The sequence below is a fragment of the Chaetomium globosum genome, genomic scaffold (genome assembly GCF_000143365.1).
Source record: "Chaetomium globosum CBS 148.51 scaffold_5 genomic scaffold, whole genome shotgun sequence".
Classification (NCBI taxonomy): Eukaryota; Fungi; Ascomycota; class Sordariomycetes; order Sordariales; family Chaetomiaceae; genus Chaetomium; species Chaetomium globosum.
Window position 1 is genome coordinate 2,879,341 of NT_165980.1, and position 24,305 is coordinate 2,903,645.

Consider the following 24,305-nt stretch of genomic DNA (forward strand, 5'->3'; position numbering starts at 1 on the left):
TGAATTCCGACAGGACGTTATCCAGTCTCGTCATGTTATTCTGCCTCTTGTTCGCCTCTCTTTGAAGTCCGTGGGCAGATCCTCTCTCATCCTCTGCTCCCACAACAAGTTTCTCGCTCTGGTCGAGAATACCCCTCCCGACTGAGCATCAGGACTGTCCTTTTCTCTTTTCTAAGCTGTATTGTGGTGTGCGGCCCACCGAGAGGTGAGCGCGACTCGACGTTCTCTCAATACTGAACGCTGATCTGTTATAAACGAATTAACTCACAGCCCCAAATGGTTGTTGGGATAGAGATTGTTTCCGGTATAGAAAGAGCGCACCGGCCAACAAACCAGGGGGAGGGGGAGGCGGCGGCGGCGGCGGTGGAGGGCCCCCGAAAGTTGACGGACCGGGTGCTGTCGGGGTGGTATCGGTGATCTCGATCTTCGGAGGCTCGTTGTCACTGGGAGTGAGAGGAGATTGGGATTCCAAGCTCGGGTGGGATGGGCCAGTTGTAACGCCATCCCCGTCCTCTGAATCGCTGCCGTCGATTCTCTTGACCTTACCCTGAAGCTCGCTGAACATGCCGGCAGCCTTCTTTGGATCCATGACAGGCCGCTTGAACTCGACCACCCGTGGCTTTTCGTAAACGACACCCTCCTCGTCCTCGGCGACGTCCTCGATCTCTTCCAAAACACCCTCGATCGGTTCCCCGCGAGAACCGACGGGTTTTCTTGGAATGCGAGTCGATCTTTTGACGCTCCCAAGCATGCTGTTGGTGAAATCCCGGGGCGGGCCACCAGCCCCTGGTTCCCCGTAGCCATCCATCTCCTCACGGAGTGCTCGTAGCTTGTCCGAGGGGCCGACGGTCTCGCCCCAGACCTTGCCCTCCAGCTTGTAGACCGTCTTTTGGCGTTCGAGCTGCATTTGCAGGCGCTCCATGAGCCTCTCACGGTCCAGGATGCCTTGCATACGAGCCGGGTCCTCGTCGCCCACCTTGACCCCCTTAGCAGCGTTGGAAGCCGCAACGTCCTGAGCGTCGCGGAGCATAAGATACAGCTCTCGCGTTTCGAGCTCATAGCGTTGTGCTTCCTTCGCCCTGAGGGTTTGGAGGTTCTCCAGCTCCGACTTTAGCCCTTCCGTTTGTCTCCTCTGCGCGTCAATGAACCTCGCCTGTTCATCAATCTGCTTCTGGAGTTTAGCAACCAGCCCATCAGCGCCCATTGCTAGTTTTTCCCTCAGCTCGTCTCTTTCTGCCATCGCCGCCTCGGCAAACTGCCGCGTTTCGGTGGCCTCATCGAAGGCCTGGCGGGCTTCCGAGTCCGTGTGCAGCTTGTCGAGTAGGCTCTGGACCGTGAAATTGAGACTTTGCTTCAGGTCCATGTCCGGCAGACGCCGGTCCATGGCCACGTAGCTCAGCATCGAATCGACGAGCTGGAACATGCGGAGACGTTCCTCGCTGTCATTTTCTCGGATCAGAAGGAGATGCTGTAAAGCTGAGATGAAGTAGTCTTGAGTTTTGGTTCCTTGCAACCGCTGCTGGATCGCATCTACAATCTGGACCGGGTCGTTGAGGTCTCTAACCTCTCCTTCCACATTGTCCTTGATGCTGCTGTTCTCCTTCTCGAGCATGTCCTCGTAATCGATGGCCTCGTTGAGCCGGAACCGCTCGATTTGCTTGTCGATCAGCTCATACTGGAAAGCCTCCATCTTGTTCAACATGCGCTTGATGCCACAAGCCGTAAACTGCGCCCTGATGTGGACGCGCATCTGTAGGTCCTTCTCAGCGGCATCGATCATCATGTTGATCAATATGAGGGTGGCCACGACGTATTCCATCAGCAGGTTCTCCATGCCGATACCTCCGCTGCGCACCTCCTCGCTTGCGCCCACGAGACTGCCCATCTTGCCCCGACCATCGATGGTGACCTCGACGAGACGCATCCAAGCATCGAAGCGGCCGTTCTCGCCCTGTTGGTTCTTGGCTACGTCCATGGCCTCGATGACCTTTAAGTGTCCCTTGCTTTCGGACCAGTGGCACAGGAAGGTCAACACTTCGCTCACAAGCTTCCTCGTCGTGAGCCGGGGTGAGATAAGGGAGGTGGCCAAGGCCACGAGGACCGGTTGATGAGCGAGGGCATCGTCGGCGCCGAATTTGTTGTTCATCAAAGCCTTTAGGCACTTGGCGATATCGTACTCCCGGTCCAGGTTCTTGTCGCCCGTCGCGGAATCCAGGGTCGGTCCCATGGCGGTTTTGCGGTTGATTTTGAAGAGGACATTGGTCAAAGCCACTTGGCCCTGGCACTCGATGAAGCGTCTGACCCAGCCGATCTGCTGGGTGCGTAGGTTGACCTCCAAGCTGCCGAAACCCTTGCTGTCGAGCGAGTTTTCCATGACCTTGCGCACATACCACTCCGGGCTGCCCTCCTCGTCGGGCATCTGGGTGAGGTCGACATTGCTGTACTGGCCAATCTTAGCGGTCTGCCTGCGCTTCTGTTCACCCTGCCATTCGGTGAGGCGGTCCTGATAGATGAGAGTCCATTTCTTGGTTGGCGGGTAGGCGATCATCTGGCGCTTGGCTTGGTCCGGAAGGTTGTGCCATCCGCGCTTTTGCATGAGCGCCACGAACATCTGCTCGATGACGTTATCGTCATCTGGTTTCGGGAAGTAAAACCCCTCGCTTGTCTGAGTCCCAGTGGGAAACTTGGTCAGGCGGTTGTCCCTGGGCGAATGGGGGGACAAGTAGGAAGATTGAGACGAGATACTAGGCAGTGCTGTTTTGGATGAGCGGCTGTCTGAATTTTGGTTGTAGTAAGACGTTCTATTACCTGACATGATGCTTGAGGTGTCGGCTGAACTGCGACCGCCGGACGTGTACGAGTTGTACCGGGAATTATGGGACCCGGACACGTTGCTCTCTCTCGCTGGCCCCCATTGCTGGTATTGAGCCTGGCGGCCGGTCGAAGCCATTGTGATGTTGGATGTGCCGGGCGCGGGGCGTGGCCCGGAGGGGTAGGGGCTCGAGGGGTAGGGGCTCGTGGGGCGCACGGCCGATGGGTCGAAAGTAGGATACTGGTGGAAATCGCTGGTCGCCTTGTTTAACTGGTGTGGTAACGGTTCTCGTCGGGGTGGCATCTGGTCGGATTTGTGAAGGTAGTCGACAGGGACTGGCGAGTTCCGGTCCGCGGTAACGGCATCGTAAGGGATCGTCGTCATGATGCCGGGCCGTCATGTTAATACCGGACCCGGAAGAACCACGCACGGTCTAATGATATAACAGAAGAGTCTCGTTGGTGGCGCGAATGGCGCGAATTCACAGAACCCGTGTCGGTGTCGGCGGAGAGATGGCGGCCTTCGTCGGGCGTGGTCCGTTTCTCGGCCTTGTTCCTGGATCGGTGGAAGAATGACGAAGCCTTCCCGGAGGAGGCTCGGGACTTGTCGTAGGAAGACATGGCGTCGGGATTTGGGGGCAACGCGTAGAACAGCCGGTTCGGGAGGGGCGGGCAGCGAGCCGCCTATGTTTGGTTTCTCAACAACAGCCGTACAGAGGGGCGTCAATCAATGCGTGGGCGACGTGGGCCGAGCGAGTCGGGGGGCGTGGTATTTGTCGTCAATGGACTCTGTGTCTCAGGCCTATGGCGCATCGCATCATCTTCTTGAGAAGTGGCCGGGGTCAGGAAGCGTGTCGTCGCAGCGCTGGTGGGGGGTTGTGCTTCTGTGCATGAATCGAGAATATTTAGCATGAGTACGGGGTTTGATAACAGACGCCGTGGGGTACTGCGAGACAGCGGGAGGTCGGCGGAAACCCTGACATACGGACTGCGATTTTCCGGTTCCTGTAACCGTGGGATCGTCCGTGAATCCGGTGGTCGGTTGAAGTTGAAATCGACGAGGTAGGTAAAAGGCGCCGTCTTCGATCGCGTTGTCGGGTCGGGGGTCAAACGAAAATGGCCAACGGCTGTTCTGTCACAATGGCGCGGGCTTGGCTTCCGCGGCGTTGCAAGGAGCGCAGGAACGACAGAGAGGCACAAATGAATGTGGTATCGACGTCAGAACCTGGAAGGAATGGTGCGTGCTAAGCCCCCGCAACCTGGAAGCGCCTCCGGGGATGGTTTTGCAAGTTGCTGGATCGCCTGCGCAAGTTTAGGTGGTGTAATGAGTGCGACACCGGGAATGTCCCTGTGAGCAGCGGCCACAATTATTGAATCGCAGGATCGGTAACCACCGGGACGGACGCACACACACACACAACATGGAGGTCACAAAGGGGGTCCGCGTTCTGAAACAGGCCTAGCTTGGATCTGCCCCTGGGCTTTCTCAGAGAAGGCGAATGCATCAGGGGACCGTGCCGCGGCATATGGCCTGTGCGTCGCCCGCCTTTGATCCTGGTGTCGCACGCTTCAACCCCGCAGCTGCAGGGTGGCCTGAGCCACAGGGCAGGATGCTTGAAACACTCAATCAAGAACCCGCCTCTCCCGCCACTATTTAGTCCGTTTTGTTTCACGGAGAACGACGAGTGTGGTCGTATAAAAACACTTATTGATACTCAACAACACATCCATGACCACTTCGTACTCAAATGCCACCCTAGAGACATGGTAAAAAATTACTCACCCTGGGAATATCCACGGTTGAATTGATTGGGTCGATCTCAAATTGGCATGCAAGTGTTTAAAGATGTCTCTGTTTGATTGTTTAGTGAGGATCGGAGAATTTCTAGAACCCTCTCTCATTCTTTCCAACCCCTTTTTGCTTCTTTGCCGAAACCTTTACGTCCCGGGATAGCTGCAACTACTGAAAGACTTTCAAGAATGCAATGAATGAGTTGTCGTCCAGTCATCCCAATATACACTCACATCACAAGTTGAGAACAAGGGAATGCAAGATCGATATCAAACGACCGGGCCGGGGCCGCTGGCGGGTCCACCATAATTGCGGGATGCCAAGAGGGTCCACATGAAATTCAATGCCAAGAGGCGTCCGTCCCGGCAATTGCATGAGCCGCGTTGCCAGCCTGCAAGCATCGCATTCGAGAAGCCGTCTCAGCCCGGCTACCAACCAACACGAGTGCTTTGGCGTTTGCTTTTGGAACACTCTGTTGGCCCCATTGGTGCGGATGTTTAGCAGTTGTTGCGGCGACGTCAAGATCATCTTAGCATCTGGCTAAGGGGTCTGACCTGGTTTCGTATTTTACTTCATCTCCCTCGCAGTGCCCGAGGACACCTGGCCGTTCAGACGCGATGGGCTCGACGTTTGCTGTCATCAAGGTAAGCGCGAGCCGTTACAAAAAAACATATCGCATAATCTCCCGTTGGTGTCGTGCGCTAACCTCCGTTGTCCTTAGACCCTAATTGTTCCCGCGGTCATCTCTCTCGTGCTCTTCCTTGCCGCAACCTTCGTCCTCGTCCCCCTTTGGCAACGCTACCGAAACCGGTATAGCCAATACCTACCGCTCGAAACAATATCGAACCAGACACTATCTCTCAGGGCGAGACTCCAGAGCGCTATACTTCGCTTTATGGCACCGTCAGCGTGGAGAGCCGGAGCCTCGGACGGCATCGTGGTGGCTGAGCGAAATTCTTTCGATTCTGAAGAGGGGGAAGAGCTAGGCGACGTGGACGAGACCACTGCAAGGAGAGTGTTAGACCAGCAAAGGGGGGACCCTGTCGACAGTACGAGAAGGCTAAGCAGAGAGTCAGTCTCCACAGTCAGCTCCAGTCAAAGTACCCGCACACTAATTGCCCAACAGCCTCGAGGAAGGGTTCATGGACGACAGCGATGACGACAGCGAGGGCGAAGTCGAACGGGCTGGTGTCACGATAAACATTTTTGGAGCGCGGCGTTGATTTCGAAATGAGCCCGGTGAAGGGAGGGCTCTCTTTTTGACGGCGCCGAGTTCGACTGTATGTGATCCTTAAGCCATCCACCATTGCCTCACAAATGCACTTAATGCGTGGTTCCTCCCATCAACGTGGGCCTCGAAAACTATCCCTCAACAATGCCATACCAGCGAGTCTTAGAATCTGTTTCGGGTCTGCTAATTACCTACACATGGAGTGGCTCATCGTACGGTTGGGCAGTAAATACCGAATCCCTTCATGTCGGTCGAGTCGTGGTTTTGAGGAATAGGTTGGGAAAACGACTTGACCCCGGCGAAGGAACCCTGCCACATTAACTGCCTAGCTAACGCTTACAAGCATTCATTGGGTGGCATGCCTTTATCAGGGTCAGAACCATGTGGTTTGGGATGCCAAGGCCGGGCCCGAGTCTGGACCTCTGATTAGCGCACGCCCAAGGCAACCCGCAGAACCGGACCGAACTTTGGTCGCATCTTGCCTTTGGGTTTCAGTGCTCTTGCCATCACTCGACCCGCTGCGGCCCCGATTTTGTGCGATTTGCGTTCTACGTTGTCTAGGTAAATAGGCAGCCTCGGAACTGCGACTAATTTTCTATGCTTTATTGAGTACAGCACATGTTTCCCCTCTCGAAGTAACACTTTATTATCCGAGACGATGGCGACCCCAGAGGAGAAGGCTACGGACCTCAAGAACCAGGGCAATAAGGCCTTTGCGGCGCACGACTGGCCGACCGCGATCGACTTATACACGCAGGCCATTGAACTAAACAGCAAGGAGCCCACCTTCTGGTCCAACAGAGCTCAGGTCCGCGCAACCCCGCCATCAGCCTTGCCCGGCACCCCCTTGGTCGCGTGACTGACCATGTCCTTTTGCATAGGCCTACTTGAAGACGGAAGCGTACGGCTTTGCTGTCAGAGATGCCACGAAAGCTATCGAACTCAAGCCGAGCTTCGTCAAGGTGCGCAATGACCCTCTTTCGCCCCACACCATTGCACCGAGGCTGACGGTTCTCCCGGGATCCAGGCCTACTACCGGAGAGCGACAGCATACGCCGCCATCTTGAGACCCAAAGAGGCTGTGAAGGATTTCAAGACTTGCGTTAAGATCGACCCCGGCAACAAGGATGCCAAGCTTAAGCTGGTCGAATGCGAGAAGATTGTGCGACAGCTCGCTTTCTTCGCCGCCATCGAGGTCGGGGACGAGCCGTCGGCTGCCGAGGGTCTCGATGTGGACTCGATCGCCGTCGAGCCCGCTTATGACGGCGCCAGATTGGAAGGGGAGATGACGCAGGAGTTCATCGACGACATGACCGAGAGGTTTAAGAACGGGAAGTTAATACACAAGAAATACGTCTACCAGATTATCCTGGCGGTCAAAAAACTTGTGTACGACGAGCCCACCATGGTCGAGGTCGATATCCCCGAGGACGTCCAGCTTACCGTTTGCGGTGACACTCATGGTGGGTCTAACCTAATCTATCAAGGCTTCCTGGGAGCTGTACAAGACGCTGACTGTTGGCAGGGCAATATTTTGACTTGATGGAGCTGTTCAGGTTAAACGGTACCCCGGGTGACAAACATTGGTACTTGTTCAACGGCGACTTCGTGGACCGGGGTTCTTGGTCGACCGAGATTGCGCTGTTGCTCTACGCCAACAAGTGGATTGCGACCCAAGAACTTCTTCATCAACCGCGGCAACCACGAGACAGACGACATGAACAGGGTTTATGGATTTGAGGGCGAATGCAAGGCAAAATACAACGAGCGGTAGGTTACCAACCAACCCCCCCCCCCCCCCCCCCCCACCACAATGTACGGCACACTAATGGCTCCTAGCGTCTTTAAGCTGTTCTCCGAAAGCTTCTCTGCCCTGCCGTTAGCGACTTTGATCGGCAAGAAGTACTTTGTACTACACGGCGGTCTGTTCTCGGACGACAACGTAACGTTAGACGACATCCGGAAACTCGACAGGCATAAGCAGCGGCAACCCGGGCAAGCTGGTCTAATGATGGAGATGCTGTGGACTGACCCGCAAACTGAGCCTGGGAGGGGCCCCAGCAAGCGCGGCGTGGGCATGCAGTTTGGCCCCGACGTCACCAAGCGGTTCTGTGAGAAGAACGGCCTGGAGGCGGTTATCCGCAGCCATGAGGTCAGGATGGGAGGTTACGAGGAGGAGCACGACGGGAAGTGCATCACCGGTATGTTCGAGTTTAGAATGATACCTTGGCCCAAGGGTAATGTTTACTGACCTGGTGTTGCATTAGTCTTTTCGGCGCCCAAATACTGCGACATGACCGAGAACAGGGGCGCGTATATCAATATCGGCCCTGACTACAAGCTCAAGTTCACGCAGTTCGATGCTGTTCCGCACCCCAATATCCGGCCCATGGTAAGGAGTACCAAATTGCGTCCTAGTTGTTCTCATGCTAACATGATGACAGGCCTATGCCCAGAACTCGGTGATGTCCTCGCTCATGTAGAGACCGTTGCTGCCGGTGCGAGAACAGAGACTGTCTGTGGGATTGAGAGGTCGTTGCATACTCCCCTACTCTACGAGGGCTGTTGTGATTTAGCGTTTCAGGTGGCCCTGCATGGCGCTACTCTGTCGATGGTAGATGGGCTGTCAAATATTTCTCGAGATTGCTGTTATAAGCAATCGAGAAACCCCGTCAGAGCCAGGCCCTTGCCACGCTTCCCTGCGCATCTCATGCCAGGAGCTAGCAAGGGAGCTATAGATGAGCCGTCTGCCTACATCGGTGCGTCGCCGCACAGAGAGACGCCTCGCATCCAGATACTAGCTATGTAGCGAGCTGGATAGGGAGATATAGACCACCCCAAATCAAACCAAACCAGTCCCCATCTGCTCCCCCATCTATTCATCTCAATCACCCATCAATCAACCCACAGCCTCCCCTCCCCCTCCTTCCCAATCAAACTCCCCAACCAATCCCCGCTCGCCACCACCCGCAACACCATCCTCCCCCCTTCCTCCCCTCCATTACCATCACCACCACCACCACCACCACCACCACCGGCGCCGGACATGTCCATCCCCCCAAACGCTGTCACCGCCCCCACAAACGCCGCCAGGTCGGGCCGCGGCACCCGCACCCACGCGTCCCCGCCGTCGCGCACCGCCAGGAAGTCGATGGGGATGGCGGCGCCGGTGTCGCCGAGGAATTGCCGGAGGGCGGTGGTTAGGTAGGCGCGTAGTTGTAGGATGTCGGGGTTGTTGTTGTTGTTGTTGTTGTTGTTGTTGTTGTTGTTGTTGTTGCTGCTGGTGGTGGTTGTTGTGGGGGTGGAGAGGGAGAGGTGGGCGTAGGCGGAGGGGGGGGATTTGAGGGTGAGGGTTGTGAGGGTGCGGGTGTGGGTGTGGGAGGTGGGTGGTTTTGTTTGCGTTGGTGTTGAGGTCGGGTGTGGGACTGGGTTTGTCGTTGTTGTTATTGTTGGGTCGTTTTGGGGGGCGGGAGGGTCAATATCCATTTTGGTTTGTTTTAGAGTTGGGTGGTTTTGTTTTATGAGTGAGACAAACGATGCAGGACTGGTGATGATGGGCTCAGTGAGGTCGGCGATGGTCTGGTGTGGGTATTTAGTCTTATGTCGCAATGGCTGGGGAATAAACTGATTCTGACGGTCTTTGCATTGAAGAGGGCTGAAACTAGCCAAAAGGTGATACTTTTTGCTGTTCATGTGAAAGTCGCAGTTTTGCGAATATATTCATCACATTAAAGCGAGCAAACCACGAAAGTTATGGTTACATCCATGTGGGACTGCCAAGTTATTATGGGTGTATCGAGGTAATTCTTCCGATTCCTGCATCTCAAGCATCAGACCAAGAAGCTTCTACCATCTCCTCCTTCAAAACATTCCCTCATGATATCATCCCAGTCACTCACTATGCACGCTCGATCCAGGCCCCCAAATGGCTCGAGCCTAGCTAAAGGTTTTTCTGGGGTCATCTGACCGGCTTGGACCACGCCAGACGTCTATAGAGCGCGCGTCGTGCCAGGACAAACAACGTTCACCTTCCATCTTCCTACACACTCATATTATCATCTCCTCTGCTACGTTCAAATGGCCCGAAAGCGGCGAACAACCCTGCCTGTTCCCGTAGGATACATGCCGGTCGAGAATGGCATGAATGAGAAGTTGCATGTCACGAACAAGAAACCGAATGCCGCGAAGGAGAAGTCGAATGCACCTTCCCAGAAGCCTCGTGGATCGCGGTCAACCACTCACCCCCCAAAAAATCCCTCCACTCGGTTCAATACCCTTTTCGCGCTGGCACTATTGCCTGTCCTCTGTTTGCCTATCATCCTAGTGTTCTGGGGCTTTCAAGCCTTCTTCCGCGTCCTGACAATGCCAATCCGGATTCCATACAAGATCGTGATGTGGTTCCCTAGGACGATGATGACGCTGTACCTGGATTACAAGGCAAGTGGAATTTTCCAGCCATTGATATTACAAATATACCCATGGAATGAACATAAATGCTAACACGCTCCTTGCAGCCAATTGTCATCTATGTAAGTCCCAGCCCAGCTTCATCCGCCTCCGGCACTTCTCTCTCTTGCCCAACATTTCTACATCAGACAACCGCTAACCCACCACCAGCTCACGTGCGCCATCTTCCTTGGCGCAACCGCGAGTTTATTCGTGGGGAGCCTAACTGTGCTTTTCGCCAGGTGCCTCGGTTGCATCTGCCCTTGTTTGCGCCGCCGGCAGCGGAAGCGACCGAGTCAGCCTGCCACCAAACCACTCTTTCCTCCGAAGCGACACGCCGCGTCGGCCGTCACCTGGTCCTCGGATGAAAGCGGAGACCTGCCCGGGCCACTCATCCCGCCGCCGCGGAGGTTCCACGGGCCCACGATCAAGGAGGCAAAGCCCAAGCCTGCATCAAAGGCGAAGAAGGCGACGGGACCTCCAACGACGGGACCCTCGACATGGTCCCGGGACTCGCGGCATAGGACGCAGCAGTCGGCCAAAGTCAGAGTGGAAGACACCATCCATGAAGAGTCGTCGTCGCTGTCTGACGACCGGCCGAAACGGAATAGGTTTTGATGGCGCCGGTTATCCCCGGGGTATTATTGCTGGAATGGGTTATAGCGCTTGAAAGCGCCGACTAGGCATAACCACCCACTTGTTTAAGTAGGTAGAATTTCAAACACTTATTTAAGGGGAATTTAGGAAATGGAACCTCAATACCCATGTCCCATGTGTTCCGTGATTAGTGACCTATCTGCGGTCTGCATTCCGCTCTCCTGATATCAACCAAAGTATCCGCATATAATACACCCACGCCATGCCGCTGATCGTAGAGTCACCACCTTTCAAGCTCGCGACCTAAACGGAGCCACCGCACTGTCCCTGGACACGTACACAACCGTGAACGCCCCTGTTCTCTAGGCCCAGCCCCAGTTCTAACTACCCCCACCCCCAACATCCAATCCCGCCCACCGTCGCCCAGTACCGAGAGCCTACCGGCGATACGGGTCACGGTCCCTATCCCTTTCCCTGTCCCTGTCCCTATCCCTCTCCCGATCGCGCACGGGCGAGCGGCTGCGACTCCTCGTCCGACTGGTGCGCGCCCGGTCGTCGTAGTCCCGCCTGCGGTCCCAATCATGCCGCCGATCGTCCCTGTCGTCCCTCCGCCGCCGGTCGTCCCGCCTCGGTGCGTCGCGGTCGTAGCTGGGGATGTAGGTGTCGACGTCTGGCCGGCCTCCGCCTCCACCGCGTGGTCTCCCGCTGCCCCTGTCGCGGTAGCCGTCCGGGTGGTCGGGATCGCTGGGCGGCGGTGGGCGGGGGGGTAGGCCACGGTCTCGGTGCCACGCGGGCACACGCTCCTCCGGTCCGCGGCTGCCGCGCGGGTAGCGGCCGCTGTTGACGCCGTTCCTGCTGCCGAAGCCGTCGCTGCTGAAGGAGGCGTTGGGCCCATCGTGGGGGCCGCGGCCGACTGTGCCGCCCTTGGGGGCCGGTGGCAGCGCTGCTCTCCTATCGTGAAACTTCCTCCGATCCAGTTCGTGGCTCTCTTCGAAGGACGGAAGTTCGTGGGGTTTCGCTGGTAATGGTGTGGTTTGGAAATAGGGATGTTTGAGGGCGTCAATGGCGTTGACGCGGCTTCGCCAGTCGAGCCTGAGGAGCTCTCTAAGAAGTGACACGGCTCCCGATCCGTATTCTCGGAACCGCTGTGATAGATTCCCCTGCCTGGGTCGAGGTTGCAGGGCCTCGGCTCCGGGCAGTGACCGCCAACCGGGCATGTTTTCGTCTGTGGGTGTTCCACAAAGTTCAAAGATGATCTCGAGCTGGTGGCCATCACTCTCCCCGGCAAGGATCGGCTTGCCTACGAGCATCTCGCCAAATACACATCTATCAAATCAATGTTAGCCAATGCCGGGTAGTTGGGATGGCTCGAGGTGTTTACCCCACGCCCCACATGTCAATTGCTGTGGTATATCGTTTTAGGTGCATCAGCAGCTCGGGAGGCCGGTACCAGCGAGTCACGACTAAGCTTGTGTAATCGCGCCGCCCTTCCCCACCACCTTTACCAGGCTTTGGGACCTCTCCCTCGTAGTGCCTTGCAAGGGCCGAAGTCTGCAATCTGGAGGATGCCTTTGTTGTCGATCAAAAGGTTGGCAGCCTTCATATCTCTGTGCAGAATATGGTTCTCGTGGAGGTACTTGAGGCCCTCCAGGAGCTGGAGCATGTAGCACTTGATTTGCGGCTCCGTGAAGTGCACCGAGGGGTTGTCGAGCAAGCCTGAAAGATCGTGGTCCATATAGGGCGTCACCATGTACATGATCGGCTTCTTCCGCTTGTCGGCTGGCGGTGAGTTAGCAGACTGGTTGCAACGGCAGTCCCACGGGAGGTGAACTTGCTGCTCCGAGCTGGGTGTTCAACCGCCATCTCTTCCAGGCGCAGGACATTAACGTGAGAGAGGAGTTTCAGCAACTTGATTTCTCGGAGTGCCGTGATGGGGAACTGAGAAGACATTAGTTGTAAGATCCGGACGGGGGAGGTAAGTATATAGTAGTACTAACACCATCCTTTTCGTTATGCATGATGATCTTCTTCAGCGCAACTAAGGCGCCAGTCTTCTTGGACCTCGCCCGATGAACCTCACTAGCAGCGAGTGTGAGTAGATAGGCCAATCACCAGAAATGGTGCAAATGCTCACCCGAAAGTACCCTCACCGAGCTTGCCCAGGACCTCATAATCAGTGATTCGTGAGCATCCGGTAAAGCTATTCCTCGGCCGTAAGTGGGCAACGGCAAAACTGCGAGGGGAGGCCGCAGCGGCCGGTTTCCCGGAGTCGAGAATGCCCATGATTGCTTTTGAACCACCAAGATCACAATAGATTTGTGACCGCTGCTCGAGATGGTTGTGTTCTGATGAAGGTCCAATGCGACGCGAGTTTGACGGAGCGCTGACCGAGAAATAAAGAAGCGTAATGTGTTGAGGTGGAAAGCGGAAGCGTGGGCCTCTCAACGGGGAATAATAAGTGACATGGCAAAGTAAGGGACTATTGTGATTCTTTTGAAGCTGGAACACAATATGACCCCAGGCTTCAAAAGTCCAGACGAAATCGAGGTAGGGAGGTGTGAAGAACGAACAGCGCGACGGCGGCAGGCGAATGATTGATGCGCCAAGCCCAGCACTTGGCTTGCTGGACATTGCTGCGGTGCACGGACCAGCTTCATGCCATGGTACCCTTGGAGCTTGCGGCTCAGTTAGGTACGTACCCCAACCCCGGCCGAGTGTGTCCCACCAGCTTCGGCAGCTGCCAACCTCGAATCTTGAACGCACCTTGCTCAATCGCGGCGAACACTCGACACATCACCCGTGCACACCTCCAATCCGACGCGGGAAAGGGTCCGTACAAGTCTGCTCCTTCGGCCACACCCATTTGTTCCTGACAGTCCCATCTCCAGAGGAAGAATCGCGCACAATGGCCGGTGCAGGACCCCCCGTTCGGCCGATCTACCGCTTCATGGCCACTGGCCTGGGCGCATCAATGTGGTTTTGGGTACGTCGGGGCTCTGTTAGAAATAACTCCGAGAAGAAGCTGACTGGATCCGTCACAGATCTTTTACCGGGCCAAGAAAGACGGTACTACCAACCAACCCGACAAGTCGCTCAATCGACCAGAAACTAACCCAACCTCACAGGGCCGGTCCTCCTTGGCTGGAAGCATCCTTGGGAGCACTAGAGACGGAACCGAAGAGGATAGACTGCGGAGGAGTTTAACTGGGGGAGCATTGTACATATTACCCCCAATACGACGCACTCTCGAGACCATCTACGCAACATGTTGCCAGCTCAGCTACAATGGCGCCCACGAATTTGGCAATTCACTCGAGTTTTGGGACTTTCCATCGACTCCCTTACTAACACCAGAGCCAGCTGAGAGGATGAAGGAGGCCTTGTTGGATTGTTCTTGGTGGAAGGGCTCGGCGGTAACCTGATCCTTACCGATCGGATGACCCGTTCAAGACAAGCACTTCAAGCTGGTTCAAGTCTCGCTTCGTATCAGATTTTTTCTGTATGGGGTACTCCCATTTCCGTTACTCTCCAGACCAGGGTTGAGGACCACGACGGTCACGAGCCACATGGGCAGTGGACTAATCCCATGGGATCAGATCCCCTATCTTACAATTTTTGACCGCGTTTGTTTTCCGTTTGCTTGTTGCAGCACGACTTGTCTTCAGAGATTCGTGTGAAGATTTATGCTGAGATTTAGTTTGTGCCTGTGGGTTATGACCCGGACATCATCAAGCAACTGTTTAAATGCAAAATGGCTGAGGCAGATTGAATTCGGCCGACCGATCCTCCAACGATACAGCCGATTTACACTTTAGCGCCCCGTTCCAAGTCTGAAAAGCGATTGGTGGCTCACCCCTTAAGCTAATATCACCCGACTTCAAGAAAAAGAGCAGCTTCATGCCAGTGAGTGGGAGGCTAGCGGTACGTTGCCGACTTAGAACCCCTAATCCGCTCGATCTCGAGCCCGCTTCTTCCGCCAAGCTGATCAAGCGCTCTTACTTCTGAAGGTAATAGCTCTATGGCTTAGAGTAAGGAACGGCTTCATAAAAATTAGCCACTTAAACTTGTGAAGAGAAAAGGCTCGTTGCTGTGAACTAACATCACCCGGCTCGTGGATGCCCGCCTTGCGCCGCTAAGCACCAAGGCAGGAACAAGCAGCACAATAAAATTGACATTTATAATACGGTAGTGTACCGCATTGGGAAAGGTGAACTCTAAAGTCGATGCTAACGAAACCTTCGACCAGAGGAACGAAGCCTAAATCATCAAAGAACATTCGGAAACTACAAGTTCATTCGACGAACCAATCCGCCAACAACACCGTGGCAGAAACAAACAGCCACAATCGAATTAACATCCATATGGCATGGTAGTGTACCACCGTCGGAGTAATAAGCCGAACTCTGGGGCAACCCAGCAGTCAGGCTTCCAGCGGCCCATCACTATAGCTAACAACTCTACGCCAGACACACATGGACCTCACATCTCCCGAATCCCCAAGGCCGTCGAAATCCTCGCGAACATTCGGCGCGCTCGCAAACGGTAACTTCTAAGCCCAGCCCGGTCAGTAACAGTGGAGCCAGAAACCTCCTCTCAACAAACCCGTGGACATAGACACACCATCTCCCGAATTCCCAAGGGCATCGATCTCCCCGCGAACTGTCACCTTCAATCGCCAGTCCCAAGACCATCGAACCCGAAGCCGCCTACCAACATCCCCGTAAACATGCACCGTAGTCACAGCTTATGTTTCTAAGGCGATGATAGGGCCTTTCGTTGCAACCATTGCCACCACTCTCTGCATGACGTTGGTGATGGTGCTAAATCCACCAACGTGGTTGTTCAAAGTCATGCAGTTTACATATGTGAGCTGGGAGTTCAAGGTTAGGATTGTTGGGCTCGGGATAGCGTTGTATCCACCAGCATAGTTAGGTATTTAAAACCAGGCACTCAGTTCGCAGGTATGTAAGCTGTGGTTTCAAGGTTGGGATACATGTAGCTAAGTAGTTTATAGAGGCTCAAGGCTGGCACTGGAGAAAACCCCAAATTTGCAATATGCGCACACCTGGCACCACGCCTTTTGCAACCGTCGTCTTTAATCCCAACACCCGTTTAGGTAATTGTCAATACAGTCGGCTACATATACCTATTCAAGTACAGTCAATTGCACCCAGCTTGTTGCAGCCAGTTTGATATGGGTACCTGTTAATCCACGCCAGCAGTCCATTGCAACCAGTGGTACCCAGTTTTGTTAGTCAGTTTGATACAGACAGACTTCAAACTGGCCGTAACAAACTGCGTGCGACTGACTGCATCAAACTGGGCGCAACTGACTACAACGAACTTTTAGGCTTTAGATAATACTGTGTTCTCAGGATGTTTGTATACTGGGGGATTGCAATTACTGTAGTTGGCTAAAGTTTGCCTTGGGGTGTGCGCAACCTCCCGACCGGGGGATTTTCTCTTGTGTCAGCCCTGTGCCTCAGGTAACTACCTCTTTTGCCTTGTCGTGGGTTGGGGAGTCACTCTCTGGCCAAAAAGTGTAGGTGCCGCCGAAACCTTCGACTAGAGGGATGAAGGGAAAGCTATTCGAGCCCAAAGTGCACTTTTTACTTTTTAATAATTCTTTTTTTTGTTTTAATTCATTCTGCTCGGTTTTCTTTACTTTTCTCTTTTCTTGATTTCTTGCTCCCCTTTCAGGCTTGGCTTTTTTTTTTACTCGGCAGGTCCGTGCAATCCCCGTATTCCAATATTCCAAGCAGCAATGCACCTACCGGGGTTTGCTGCTTGGCATAACCGACGTCACTTGTTTCTCCGTCAACTCCATGGTTCTCCGATTATCGACTGTTGGAGGACCGTGAACCAGCGCATTGACAATTGGTTCAGTTCCACGTCCTCCCCTTTAGGTTCTATGTTCTTCCCGCAGTTCTGTGTTCTTCCCCGCCGTTCTGTGTTGTTTTCCCGAAGTTATCTACGATGCAGCCTCCGTTCGCTGACGAAACGCTAGCCGACGAAACGTTCGCCTAGAGGAGGAAAGAAAGCCATTCGGTGACCCAAAGCCTACTTTTTATTTGACTCGGTTTCTTTTGTCTATTTTTTTTTTCTTTTCACTCTTTTTTCTTAATTTCTCGCTCCGGCAACATGGATCAATACGATGATGGAGAAATTGAGGGCGGTCCTTTTTATCGCCAATCGATAAATAGGAGCAGATCTAGTATCTTCGAGAACGTCGAGATGGCACATGACGAGGTCAGTGATTTCTGCGCACAGGCAGTGAAAATCTCTGACATTTCAGGCTGCAGCTCTTCGCTGGTCCTGTCGCCGAATCCCTTCCTACATCCGTCTCTGCCTTCAATCACCGTCGAACGCGTGCAGATTCAACAACCAGCTTCTCTTTCTACCAAGACGAAGACGAACCAGAGGAACCTGAAGAGCCTTTTGCGCCTAGTGATGGGCGACCATCCATAGACGATCTCGAGGAACTACCTTTTGAAGACGACTTCGGAGAACTGGACGATTCCGCCGACCTGGAGCCCAACGCCGCCTATGGTGACCACACCTTCCTCCGCAGAATGTCGACGCAATCGAGGGACTCCGTTCACCACAGACTCCTTCGACGCGACAGCGGTGTGTCAGCTGGCAGCGGCTACATCGCCAACCGCCATAACCAGAAGCTGTACATGGAGAACGAGGACCTTTACATCGCCATTGCGGGTTTTCGGACCAGCCGCTTCGGATTTGTCATCTACTGCCTGCTGTGTCTCGTGACCGGTGGCGTGGCTTGGCTCTTGTTCCGCTGGTTGCCTAGATGGCATGTCAAGTTGATCGGCAAGACGGCACCCCTACGCGACTGCCAATGGGTGGTCGTCGAGAATCAGTGGAATGAGATGGCGATAGTGGATGTCAACTCACGTCCGTACGGGAGGTCATTGTCGACCGTCTTCGGATCCCCTACGAAAAAGGGGTCATACGCCATGGGAGAGGAACATGATCCCATCATCCGGGATCTTCGAATGATCGACTACCGATATGTCAGACTTTTCTTCCATCCCGTCAAGGACAAGTTAATGCTATGTACCGGATGGAAGGATCCCCTCTGGTTAAACATTCGAGAAATACGTGCCGGTATCGACAGCGAGGAAAAGACGCACCGCGATGTTGTCTTTGGCGATAACCTTATTGATATCGAGCAAAAGTCGTGGTTCCGGCTCCTGGTGGATGAGGTAAGTTTTCCACCGAAAGTTACGGAGTGGACAGGGCTAACCGATTGCATGTAGGTGTTTCACCCCTTCTACGTTTTCCAAATCGCCAGTCTCATCCTGTGGTCCCTTGACGAGTATTACTATTACGCCATCGCAATCTTCGTCATATCTGTGGGTAGTATCACGACAAATCTGATCGAGACTAAATCTGTAAGTTTTACCACCGCCTCCCGTCACAGAAGCCAATAACTAACGGGACAAGACGATGAAAAGGCTCCGCGAGATCTCTCGTTTTGTTTGTGATGTCAGAGTCCTTCGAAACGGCTTTTGTATGTTTTTAATTCCTCACTCGAAGAGTTATCCTCTGACATCAGTCAGGGCGGAACATCCCCTCGAGTGATCTCGTCCCGGGCGACGTTTACGAAGTTAGCGATCCGAGTCTTGGCCAATTTCCAGCGGACAGTCTTCTTCTCAGTGGCGATTGCATCGTTAACGAAAGCATGCTCACTGGCGAATCCGTCCCCGTCTCGAAAATCCCAGCAACCGACCGGACGCTTTCAAGCCTGGACTTGTCGGCCTCCACTATGCCTCCGGAGGTTGCAAAGAACTTCTTGTTCTGTGGGACCAAGATTGTACGTGCCCGACGGCCGCAGGAAAATGGGGATGGAGAAGCTGTAGCGCTCGCCATGGTCGTCCGGACAGGTTTCAACACAACTAAAGGCGCCTTGGTCCGCTCCATGCTTTTCCCCAAGCCCTCTGGCTTCAAGTTTTACAGGGACTCGTTTCGATACATTTCAGTCATGGCGTGCGTGGCGTTGCTCGGGTTTACCGCGTCACTGATCAACTTCATCAGACTCGGGCTAGAGTGGCATCTGATTATCATCCGCGCCCTCGACCTCATCACCATTGTGGTTCCTCCCGCTTTGCCGGCGACCCTGACTATCGGTACCACTTTCGCCCTTAGGCGGCTCAAAGCGAAGCAGATATTTTGCATCAGCCCGCAGAGGGTAAATGTGGGGGGAAAGCTCGACCTGATGTGCTTCGATAAGACTGGGACCCTAACAGAAGAGGGGCTTGATATTCTTGGAGTGCGCGTTGTTTCGCGGGCTGAGAATCGGTTTACCAGTCTCCTAACCGGTCCCCACGACCTCGCCTTAGATAACAGCGAATCTTCGGGGGACATGGACCATACTGACACGCGAATGGCGGCGTTGCACACGATGGCAACCTGTCACTCACTGCGTATCGTAGACAATGAGCCAGTCGGAGACCCGCTTGACCTCAAAATGTTCGAATTTACGGGATGGTCGTATGATGAAGGCAACATGGGAGGCGGCAATGCCGACGACGAAGAGCAAAGCAGCCTTCAGCCCGCAGTAGCCAGGCCACCAACAGGGCCTAAACATCAAACAAACGGCGTGGGTCAGGACTTAAGCCAAAACGTGAGCAGCATTATACTCAGACTTCTTCATTTTCAGCCCCTAACATTTGCTAGGTTCCTCTTGAGCTCGGCATCCTTAACTCTTTCGAATTCGTCTCCGAACTGCGGCGGGCCAGCGTTATTGTCAGGGCCTTTGGTCGCCCGAGCGGAGATGTTTATGTCAAGGGAGCACCGGAGAGCATGCGTGGCATCTGTCGACCGGAAACATGTAAGTCCTCAGTTCATTCCATGTCAATAGAGGTGGTCTCTAACGCTATATAGTCCCTGCCGACTACGAGGACCTCCTATCCCAGTATACGCATAAGGGTTACCGGGTGATCGCATGCGCAACCAAGCACATCAAGAAGCTAAGCTGGGTCAAAGCCCAAAAGATGAAACGGGACGTTGTCGAGTCCGATCTCGATCTCGTTGGCTTCATCATTTTCGAAAACAAGCTGAAACCCACGACGGCTAATGTCCTCAAGGAGCTTGCCGACTCTAACATCGGGACCGTCATGGTGACCGGCGATAATATTCTAACCGCCATTAGCGTGGCAAGGGAGTGCGGCATGATCAACAAGACGGCCCACTGTTATATTCCTCGTTTCCTCACTGGGGACGCGAGGGACCCCAACGCCAGCCTGCAGTGGGAAAGTGTCGACAACCAAGCTTATCAGTTGAACGCCAAAACCCTAATCCCCCTGCCGGCTCCTGTGGAGTCGGATGCTTCACTGCCGTACGACATTTCCAACATACGCAACTACTCGATTGCTGTCAGCGGCGACGTCTTCCGCTGGGTTGTTGACCATGCGCCACCGGAAGTGTTGCGGAAGATGCTCGTTACAGGCAAGGTCTTTGCCCGTATGTCTCCTGACGAGAAGCACGAGCTCGTCGAGAAGCTGCAAAGCATCGATTATTCGTGCGGCTTCTGTGGCGATGGTGCGAACGATTGTGGTGCGCTCAAAGCTGCCGACGTGGGCATTTCGCTTTCGGAGGCCGAGGCATCTGTTGCCGCTCCTTTTACGTCTCGAGTGTTCGACATCCGTTGCGTGCCCGAGGTGATCCGGGAGGGCCGAGCGGCACTAGTTACCAGCTTCAGCTGCTTCAAGTACATGAGCCTGTACTCGGCTATCCAGTTTACCTCGGTCAGCTTCCTCTACGCCTCGGCCTCGAACCTCGGCGATTTCCAGTTTCTGTTCATCGACTTGGCCCTCATCCTACCCATCGCCGTGTTTATGAGCTGGGCGGGCCCGTTCCCGGAACTCTGCCGCAAGAAGCCGACGGCAGACTTGGTCTCACGCAAGGTGCTCATCCCGTTGTTGGGCCAGATCTCCATCTGCATTGCGATTCAGGCGCTGGTGTTTGTCGCCGTCCGCAAGCAACCGTGGTTCATTCCGCCCATCATTGACCATGATCACTCGCACATCGAAAACTCGGAAAACACCGCGCTGTTCCTGATTTCATGTTTTGAGTACATTCTGTCTGGGGTTGTACTCAACGCTGGCCGGCCATTCAGACGCTCTGCGTTGCATAACTGTACGTTACCCTCTCCTTGCACCACGGCTTATGTTTTTAGCTAACGCGATGCCAGGGCCATTCGTGGCAACCATTGCCACCACTCTTTGCATGACGTTGGTGATGGTGCTATATCCACCAGCGTGGCTGTTCAAAATCATGCAATTTACATATGTAAGCTGGGATTTCAAGGCTGGGATTGTTGGGCTCGGGATGGCCTATTTTGCTTTGTCGTGGGCTGGGGAGCATATAATGTTCCAAAGGCTCGCGCGTTTCGTTGGAAAGACGAAGTTGAATTTGCTTGGGCAGAAGAAGACACGGAAACAGTACAAGGTGGTTCAGGAGCAAATGGTGTTTTAAAACCCATAGAGTCTATTGCGGCGTAAGCGGCACTGGTTTGGTTTGTATTATAACATAGCGTTGGGATTATAGACGGTTGAAGACCTTACGAAGGCACCTTATCATTTAATATACCTAATTGTATAGTTATGGCGCTACTGTAGCACATGATGCCCAAGCGAAATGCTATCACCAGGCAGGTTTCACATGGGTGATATCGGGTAACCTATTCTCCGCTAGCGTCGACACACTCGTGCATTGGCTCCAGGAGTGAAGCCGCACATTCTGCATCAGATGCCCGAGAACGGTGAACCAATGGTGGCCTTGAAATCCCAGTTGAGATATGTAAACTGTAACTATAATTTTAAATAGCTACGCTGATGGATAGAGCACCATCACCAGCGATAATATGCGTTAGAAACATAAGATATTTGCATTTAAACGGTTGCTTGTGATGCTGGGTCGTTGTACTGTGTACTGAGATATTGAAGACGAGAGCCGATAACCAGTCTCAGAGCACCCATGTGGTCTTGAGCCTGGCATGCGAATGGTCCTGGAGACGAACAAAAGACCCATTCTTCATTCAGTGCCAAGGCGCTTTGATGGCGAGTGTTCGAGGCCCAAGGAGCCAGAGGTATCCATGACAGGTGGGACCAGAAGCAAGGAAAAATCGCTGATCCCTGAAACCTTCACGGTTCAAGTGGGTGCCGAACCGCGATGACTATCAACCTTGTCAAGGCCAAACAATGTAAAGCGGTGAAGGGTTTGTTATCCTCGACACTTCTACTTTAGGCAACCAACTAAAAAGAGGCCGAATATTGTTAGTTAGGTAGGGGACAGGAGTGCCACGTCAACTTGGACTGTGGCGGATGGGTTCGTCGGATGTGACCTGGAGTTGAGGCACGAAAGGCCCGACCATAGGAAGGATAGGATGGGCGAACGCTGGCACATGTTGCCATCGAAGATTCACCGAGCGTAACGAAACAAAAAAAGTTCCGGGCGGAAGGGACCCCATGCTGCCTCGAGCGTTCTGCACAAGCCACCACTGCCCCGCAAATTTTCTTAAAGCGCCCCAGCACAGCTTTTCCCCTCCCTCAACATTTCTGAGCACAAGGGAAGTCACGGACCCTCCATCGTTCCTAATTTTTTACGACTTCTCCCTTCGCGTCACCGCCGATCGACTTTGGCGTATCCAAATTCACACCCCGACCATCCCAGAAACCATCGCCTTGTCGACAGAACAATCGTCGCCATGGCCGAACCCATCAAGAACAAGCGGCCCGACCCCGCTGCTCCGTACGTCCCCGCTTGGCAGCGACAGCCTGAAAACATCACCGGTCGCACGCTGCCGCTTCTGATAAACACGATGCTGACCTAGGTTCATTCCAGCACCCCTCAGAACACACCTGCAAATGCTGCTCCCATCTCGTCGCATGCCCAGCAGCCGGGTGTTTCCAGCATCAAGGAAGGTTAGTCGTTAGCGGCCGTCTGCTGCCCAACGGGACCCATCTGGCACCCATGTACTGACTGCTTGATAACAGCCGAGGAACTTACCGCCGCCTCCATTTTTGCCAAAGACCCCCACCTTGTATCGCTGATTCAGGGCCGTCTCGGTTCCCTTGTCGGCCGGTCGTCCGGATACATCGAGTCACTCCCCTCTGAGGTTAAGCGCCGTGTCGCTGGCCTCAAGGGCATCCAGAAGGATCACTCCAAGCTGGAGGCTGAGTTCCAAGAGGAGGTCCTGCAACTTGAGAAGAAGTATTTTGCCAAGTTCACTCCTCTGTACGAGCAGCGCTCTGCCATTGTAAATGGCAAGACCGAGCCCACCGATGACCAGGTTGAAGCTGGCGAGGAGGATGAGGAAGAGGAGGAGGGTGCTGCCATCAAGGAGGAGAAGCCCGCCGAGAGTGCCGAGAAGGTTTCGGGTATTCCTGAGTTCTGGCTCTCGGCCATGAAGAACCAGATCTCATTGGCTGAGATGATTACCGACCGTGATGAAGGTGCCCTCAAGTCACTAATCGACATTCGGATGGAGTACCTCGACAAGCCCGGCTTCCGCCTCATCTTCGAGTTCGCCGATAACGAGTACTTCACCAACAAGATCATCACCAAGACGTACTACTACCAAAACGAGAGTAGCTATGGCGGTGATTTCATTTATGATCACGCCGATGGTGACAAGATTGATTGGAAGGCCGGCCAGGACTTGACTGTCCGCATCGAGCAGAAGAAGCAGCGGAACAAGAGTGAGTTTTGTTTGTCGAGCCATTCACAGGGGGGCACAGCCGCTAACACACACAAGCCACTAAGCAGACCCGCATTGTTAAGAAGACTGTGCCTACCGAGTCTTTCTTCAACTTCTTCTCCCCTCCCAAGGCCCCGAACGACGAGGATGACGATGCCGCCTCCGATATTGAGGAGCGTCTGGAGCTTGACTACCAGCTCGGCGAGGACATCAAGGAGAAGCTCATTCCCCGGGCGATCGACTGGTTCACCGGCGAGGCTCTTGCTTTTGAGGAGCTTGATGAGGACGACCTTGGAGACTTCGATGAGGACGACGATGAAGATGAGGATGACGATGATGCCAGCGACGACCATGACGACGAGGAGGAGTCGGAGGAGGAAGAGGTGAGAACTCCGGAACCTCCCCCAAAACTCTGTGCTAACCTTTTTTTTTCTTCAGGATGACGGCACCAAGCCCAAGCAGGAGCCGACTGAGTGCAAGCAGAGCTAAATGGTCACCTCTTCACCGCGACAACTTACCGTTGTTCTTAATCGAGGCATCGAGCCCGCGGGTCCGTTATTTGGGCCTTATCACACATAATCCCCCATTGCACACGGCACATCGGGGACGGGCTTTGGCTTTGATGCACATGCGAGGCTGTACACGTAGCTAAGGGGGGACAGATCCTAATATGAGGAGGGCGTCGGAACCTGCCCACTTGCATCAAA

At 54.2% G+C, this 24,305-nt stretch overlaps 8 protein-coding genes across 8 annotated transcripts in view; 4 read left to right on the plus strand and 4 right to left on the minus strand.

Moving 5' to 3' along the window:
• CHGG_07782 (uncharacterized protein) overlaps positions 1 to 3,432 on the minus strand; it is a gene marked incomplete at both ends in the record, with an annotated part of 6,477 nt that extends 3,045 nt beyond the window's left edge. The window contains 3 exons of the mRNA XM_001225437.1: positions 269 to 2,754; positions 2,809 to 3,147; positions 3,243 to 3,432. Of these exons, the coding sequence (XP_001225438.1) occupies positions 269 to 2,754; positions 2,809 to 3,147; positions 3,243 to 3,432 (3,015 nt within the window). The remainder of the gene's footprint in view (positions 1 to 268; positions 2,755 to 2,808; positions 3,148 to 3,242) is intronic.
• Positions 3,433 to 4,943: 1,511 nt separating this feature from the next.
• On the minus strand, positions 4,944 to 5,539 carry CHGG_07783 (uncharacterized protein; the record flags this gene model as incomplete). Its single annotated transcript, XM_001225438.1, has 3 exons — positions 4,944 to 5,031; positions 5,158 to 5,236; positions 5,431 to 5,539. 3 exons carry the CDS (start codon positions 5,537 to 5,539, stop codon positions 4,944 to 4,946), a joined length of 276 nt encoding a protein of 91 aa, XP_001225439.1.
• A 953-nt stretch (positions 5,540 to 6,492) lies between these two features.
• CHGG_07784 (uncharacterized protein) lies at positions 6,493 to 8,317 on the plus strand (the record flags this gene model as incomplete). The annotated part of the gene is made up of 8 exons (XM_001225439.1): positions 6,493 to 6,642; positions 6,716 to 6,796; positions 6,862 to 7,297; positions 7,360 to 7,420; positions 7,497 to 7,604; positions 7,674 to 8,035; positions 8,102 to 8,226; positions 8,279 to 8,317. The coding sequence occupies 8 exons, from the start codon at positions 6,493 to 6,495 to the stop codon at positions 8,315 to 8,317; spliced, it is 1,362 nt and encodes a 453-aa protein (XP_001225440.1).
• Positions 8,318 to 8,729: 412 nt separating this feature from the next.
• Positions 8,730 to 9,320, minus strand: CHGG_07785 (uncharacterized protein; the record flags this gene model as incomplete). The annotated part of the gene is made up of 1 exon (XM_001225440.1): positions 8,730 to 9,320. The coding sequence occupies one exon, from the start codon at positions 9,318 to 9,320 to the stop codon at positions 8,730 to 8,732; it is 591 nt and encodes a 196-aa protein (XP_001225441.1).
• Positions 9,321 to 9,911: 591 nt separating this feature from the next.
• On the plus strand, positions 9,912 to 10,898 carry CHGG_07786 (uncharacterized protein; the record flags this gene model as incomplete). Its single annotated transcript, XM_001225441.1, has 3 exons — positions 9,912 to 10,223; positions 10,349 to 10,363; positions 10,452 to 10,898. The coding sequence occupies 3 exons, from the start codon at positions 9,912 to 9,914 to the stop codon at positions 10,896 to 10,898; spliced, it is 774 nt and encodes a 257-aa protein (XP_001225442.1).
• A 416-nt stretch (positions 10,899 to 11,314) lies between these two features.
• On the minus strand, positions 11,315 to 13,160 carry CHGG_07787 (uncharacterized protein; the record flags this gene model as incomplete). The annotated part of the gene is made up of 6 exons (XM_001225442.1): positions 11,315 to 12,203; positions 12,259 to 12,280; positions 12,396 to 12,593; positions 12,698 to 12,815; positions 12,875 to 12,956; positions 13,012 to 13,160. The coding sequence occupies 6 exons, from the start codon at positions 13,158 to 13,160 to the stop codon at positions 11,315 to 11,317; spliced, it is 1,458 nt and encodes a 485-aa protein (XP_001225443.1).
• Positions 13,161 to 17,111: 3,951 nt separating this feature from the next.
• Positions 17,112 to 21,734, plus strand: CHGG_07788 (uncharacterized protein; the record flags this gene model as incomplete). The annotated part of the gene is made up of 8 exons (XM_001225443.1): positions 17,112 to 17,126; positions 17,180 to 18,100; positions 18,155 to 18,289; positions 18,733 to 19,521; positions 19,575 to 19,728; positions 19,782 to 21,035; positions 21,091 to 21,188; positions 21,726 to 21,734. 8 exons carry the CDS (start codon positions 17,112 to 17,114, stop codon positions 21,732 to 21,734), a joined length of 3,375 nt encoding a protein of 1,124 aa, XP_001225444.1.
• Positions 21,735 to 22,605: 871 nt separating this feature from the next.
• On the plus strand, positions 22,606 to 24,087 carry CHGG_07789 (uncharacterized protein; the record flags this gene model as incomplete). Its single annotated transcript, XM_001225444.1, has 5 exons — positions 22,606 to 22,649; positions 22,743 to 22,822; positions 22,895 to 23,599; positions 23,656 to 23,981; positions 24,037 to 24,087. The coding sequence occupies 5 exons, from the start codon at positions 22,606 to 22,608 to the stop codon at positions 24,085 to 24,087; spliced, it is 1,206 nt and encodes a 401-aa protein (XP_001225445.1).
• Between the last annotated feature and the right edge of the window lie 218 nt (positions 24,088 to 24,305).